This window comes from Frankliniella occidentalis, unplaced genomic scaffold (genome assembly GCF_000697945.3).
Source record: "Frankliniella occidentalis isolate FOCC.00 unplaced genomic scaffold, Focc_3.1 Scaffold1, whole genome shotgun sequence".
NCBI classification, from domain to species: Eukaryota; Metazoa; Arthropoda; class Insecta; order Thysanoptera; family Thripidae; genus Frankliniella; species Frankliniella occidentalis.
This window is the reverse complement of record NW_026267131.1, coordinates 168,461-173,254: the sequence shown is the minus strand read 5'-3', so window position 1 is coordinate 173,254 and position 4,794 is coordinate 168,461. Positions and strand designations below refer to the sequence as shown.

Sequence of the window (4,794 nt, the reverse complement as noted above, 5' to 3'; positions counted from 1 at the left end):
TATTTAAAAAGAAATTAAGTTTGCTTTGACAGTAAATTTGTTTCAACCATCAACGTTATTCACAAGCAAGCAGCATCTCGCCAATTCCAACAACCACAAACGATGGTTTGGCTAACTATTTCATCATTTCCACAGCAAAACCGGTGGTTACTAAGCACAACATGCAGGACTCTACGATCTTTGAGTCGCTAGCCAAGATCTACGAAGTTCGGTGCATCGGAGAGCCCAAACCAGTGGCTACATGGTAAAGGATAGTGTAGACTTGAAAGGATTAATAACAAGAACATAATTTTGTATCATTTTAGTGTTTATCTAGTTGAAACTTTACGTATATTGTTTACCATAAAAACACACTGAAATCTTTGATATGAAATTCACAAACTCTTCATGCAGGTATAAGGACGGCGAGGAAGTCGTGAACGGCGAAGGCATCAAAGTTTCTGAGGAGGGAGAAATTTACAAATTAACGGTACCGTACACTCTCATCCCCAAAGACGAGGGTGTTTACAAGATTCACCTGGAAAACAGGCTCGGCGAGCAGGACCTCGAGTGCAACCTAAAACTGAACCGTAAGATTTTTTTTTCAAAAAAGTAATAACAGTATCGTTGAAAATAATTTTTGTTTTTAAAAGAAAAAGGTATTTGTTGTAGCGGTGGAGCAGCTGCGCAAGCCCATCCTAAAGAAGGGGCTCAAAGACACGACCGGCAAGAAGGGCGAGAAGGCCGTGCTCACGGCCGTCATCACGGGTGACCCGGTGCCGGACATCAAGTGGTGGAAGGACGGTGAGCAGCTGCTGCCGGACAAGGACCCCAACGTCATCATCAACTGCGACACCAAGTTCATCCAGGACGACCTCAAGGAGTGCACGTACTCGGTGACCATCCCCAGCGCGCGCCACAAGGACACCGGCCAGTACTCGCTCAAGGCCACCAACAAGTTCGGCTCCGTGGAGAGCAGTGTGAGTATATTCCGCTGGAAAGAGATCAAAGGAGATACCTTTGAGGAAACGATTTGAAATAATGGATTATCCAGAAAGTACGTTTGTCATATGCCGTTACAAACCTTGTACCCTCTGGTGCCTCGCATGGCGCCTGGTAGGTAGGCAAAATCGTTCCTGCAGTGCATGCGTGTACTGCGGGCTGGCCTACCCGGAGTCTCGCAGGCGCCGAGCTTCCGTACTTGGACGAACAGGTCTGAGATAAACTTGCGCACTTTCTGGACGATCCCTCACTTGTCGTATTTTTGGCAGGCGCTGCTCAACATCATTCTCCGTCCAGAGATCGAGGGCATGAAGGACAAGACCGGAATCCCGACCACCATCACGCAGTTCGAGGTCGTCATCCACTCCAACCCGGCCGCCGACGTCAAGTGGTACGTTGTGTTCGCACGAGTGCGACATGCCTGCAGCACACGCGCCGGTGTACGACCTTGTGCTCCTCTTCTTACAGGCTCAAGGACGACAAGCCCATCGTGGCTGACGACCACTTCGAGGTGTTTGAGGACCGCGAGAACGAGAAGTTCACCCTCCGCGTCAACGACACGGCCACGGACGACCACGGCGTGTACACGGTCACGGCCAGGAACTCGCAGGGCGAGGCCAGCAAGAGCGCGCAGCTCAGCCTGCACAGTGAGTTGTTCAAAACCACGACCTGTCTTTTCCCCACCTCGTTCGTCCAGTGCTATATGTTAAAATACCCCGTGTGCCCCTTCAAGCCGAGAAGCCGAGCTTCCTCAAGGACCTCGTCGACCGCATCATCAAGGACGACAGCCCCGTCGAGTTTAAGGTGCGCGTCAACGGCGACCCCAAGCCCAAGATCACGTGGCTCAAGGACGACCTCGAGGTCGTGGTGGACGACCGCGTGACGGTGGACACGTCCATCGAGGGCGTGGTGACGAGCGTGCTGGCCATCAGCAACGTGTGGAAGGAGGACGTGGCGCGCTACACGTGCGTCGCGACCAACATGGTGGGCGAGGCGCGCACCTCGGCGCAGCTCAACATGGACCAGGCGCCGCCCATGGTCACCATCCCGCTCGACAAGTGCATCGAGGTGGACGAGGGCGAGCCGCTCGAGATCAAGGGCAAGATCGACGGCAGCCCCGTGCCGAGCGCCAAGTGGTTCAAGGACAGCGTCGAGATCGACCCCAAGGACCCGCACGTCAAGATGACGCTGCTGCCCGACGGCACGGTCAAGCTCAACATCGACGAGGTGAAGCACAACGACGGCGGCGCCTACAAGGTGGTGGCATACAACAAAAACGGCGAGATGGGCTCCATGTGCGCCGTGGCCGTGAAGCCCAAGCCGCGCTCGCCCGAGTTCGCCCAGCCGCTGGAGAACGTGACGGTGCAGGCCGGGCAGCCGCTCAAGCTGGAGGCCCTCGTCACCGCCTTCCCGGTGCCGGAGGTCAAGTGGTAAGTACACGAGTTCTCTGGAAGTCACGTAAGGAGAATGTTTCTTTCCCTCTGACCTCTGACACTCACGATTGTCTCAGGTTCAAGGACGGCCACGCCATCCGCCCGTCCAAGGAGGTCAACTTCATCAACGACCCCGTCGGCCACGTCGGCCTCCTGATCGACGCGGCCCGACCCGAGGACGCGGGCGTGTACACGGTCAAGGTGGCCAACAAGCTGGGCGCCATCGAGGGCAAGGCGGAGGCCGCGGTGCAGGAGCGCGAGCGCAGGCCCATGTTCCACGCGCAGCTGCTGCCGCAGAAGGTGGTCGAGGGCTTCCCCGTCCGCATGGAGGTCAAGGTCGTCGGCCACCCGCCGCCGGTGCTTACCTGGTGAGTACGTGCCGTTTGTTTGCAACGGAACGTTAAGAGTAAACTAAAGCGACGACGAAGACTGCGCTTGGGCTGTCGTCGGTGGGAGCGCCTGCAGCGTAGGCAACATCTGCGTTGCAACACACCGGTGCGCGCGTGTTGCCTAACTGGCAGGCGCTTACCGGCCGACAGTCTGTCAGTGAGCTCCGTCAAGCAGGCACCGCCCAGTTTCGACCAAAATTTGTACTTAGTTCAACAAATTGTACTCAATTTGTACTCTTACCGGGCTACCATGGTTTTAGAATGTGTCACCGATTTTGTCTTTTGTCTCGAAACTAAAAGGGATTTCTGAAGCATGACTTTAGGGGAGAGTGGGGAAGGTTGAGGAACGGGGAGGTTTGAGGAACTTCTTACAAATTTTGATTGCGGGCACTGACAGCGCCGTCCGTTGAGTACTAAATTGTCCTAATGTGCCTTCATTCAAAAACGCTCATACGTAAGAGCTGCGAGTAAACTGGTGCGTTTTTTAATCTACGAATGTCAAAATAGGCAAGTTGGCACCCAAAACGGGAGTTTTTTCACCTTATAAATTATGTAATTTCGATATTAAGGAGCGCCGCTGATGCGATGGGGCCTTTTGTGGAAGAGTAGACATGCTTCCTGCTTATTTTGCCGTGCCGGACGGTATGATACAACGCCCCGTAATTTTTTTAGGGATTATTTGAATGAATCAATGCAGAACGGGGTAGTTTGAGGAAGCCCTGCACGGGGTGGATTGAGGATAGGCCAGCCCATGCTATACGGTGTGGCCGATAGGATTGCCCCTCTGGAAGGCCATATTTTAGGCGGATTGAGGAACGTTTTGTTTTTTTTTGCTCTAAATTCGAAACTATTTGAGGTACAGATGTGCAATTTTGACTCAGTGAAGGGAAGCGGGCAATGCCTTGACGCTGTAAAGCACGATACTATGCGATTCATTGACGAAGAGCAAAAGGCCATTCCTCAAACTACCCCACGGCGTTCCTCATACCTCTCCGTGCACGGGGTAGCTTGAGGAATGCGGGGTGGTATGAGGAATTGGCTATATCTCCTCACAAACACAACGCATTGGAACGCGCTTTACACACTGAGGTTGATACATACTAATGCCACCTTCATTTTGTCAAAATGTCAGGTTTGTATAGTTCAGATTTCCTCAAGAGTTCCTCAAACCTCCCCGCTCTCCCCTACTCCAAATCTAGGCTCTGTAGCTCAAACGGTTTAGGAGACATAAATTTCTGAAATGTTGAGGCCTAAATAGTGTATTTAAGATGTGGTATAGATTAAAACTCACAAAAACACATATGGCAAAAAGTTGTATTTTTGTTTACTACCCTTTGATTAAAGATATCAACAAAAAAATAGCAGAATGCTGTAACTCTCATAACAAAATTTGATGATCTTCAAATGTCACCAAACTTGGTTTGGCAATTTCCTCAAAGGTCCCTCGACATTCTCTAATTTGTGTAAAAAAGAATACTCAAATTATTATTATTATTTACTAGATATCTTTGTACTACATTATTGGTAGCTCTGTTCTGACGTTCGCTTACAACAGGCCTCCAAGACTATGTTTTGGCGCCATGACGAACGGATACCCTCTCTGCCAGTAAATTTGTTGCCCTCCTTATGGACTTGGAATCGTGCCCCATTTTGGCAAATTTTGGACTCCTCCCCCCCCCCCCTTTCATCCCTCCCTGTCCGATTTTTAGGCATACGTTTTGTCATGCCTGTGTATATTTACTTTTGAGGATTTTAACGAGAACTGCATGTTTGTTTAGGGGACGAGGCTAGAGGCAAGGCCAGCCAATTATATCGACAATAGTTTTCAGTGTAGTGTACAGTGCAGTGTTTATTGAACTGATTTTAAGGTTTTCGCCGCGTGTATATACAACAATATTTTATTTCGGTTGGCAGAAAAAATTCAAGTAGGAAAGTAAACACTGCAAAAATGTTACCGGCAATATACACCCCCAAGACAGGCATTACATTAA

General features: G+C 50.8%; 1 protein-coding gene across 1 annotated transcript in view; it reads left to right on the top strand.

Annotated features, from left to right (window-relative positions):
* Nucleotides 1-50: 50 nt before the first annotated feature.
* The window catches only part of LOC113216036 (obscurin), a gene marked incomplete in the record, with an annotated part of 21,190 nt that continues 16,446 nt past the window's right edge, over nt 51-4,794 (top strand). Inside the window, 7 exon segments of the mRNA XM_052273410.1 lie at nt 51-244; nt 394-569; nt 652-959; nt 1,251-1,372; nt 1,450-1,628; nt 1,715-2,411; nt 2,492-2,782. Coding sequence (XP_052129370.1) covers nt 162-244; nt 394-569; nt 652-959; nt 1,251-1,372; nt 1,450-1,628; nt 1,715-2,411; nt 2,492-2,782 — 1,856 coding nt within the window.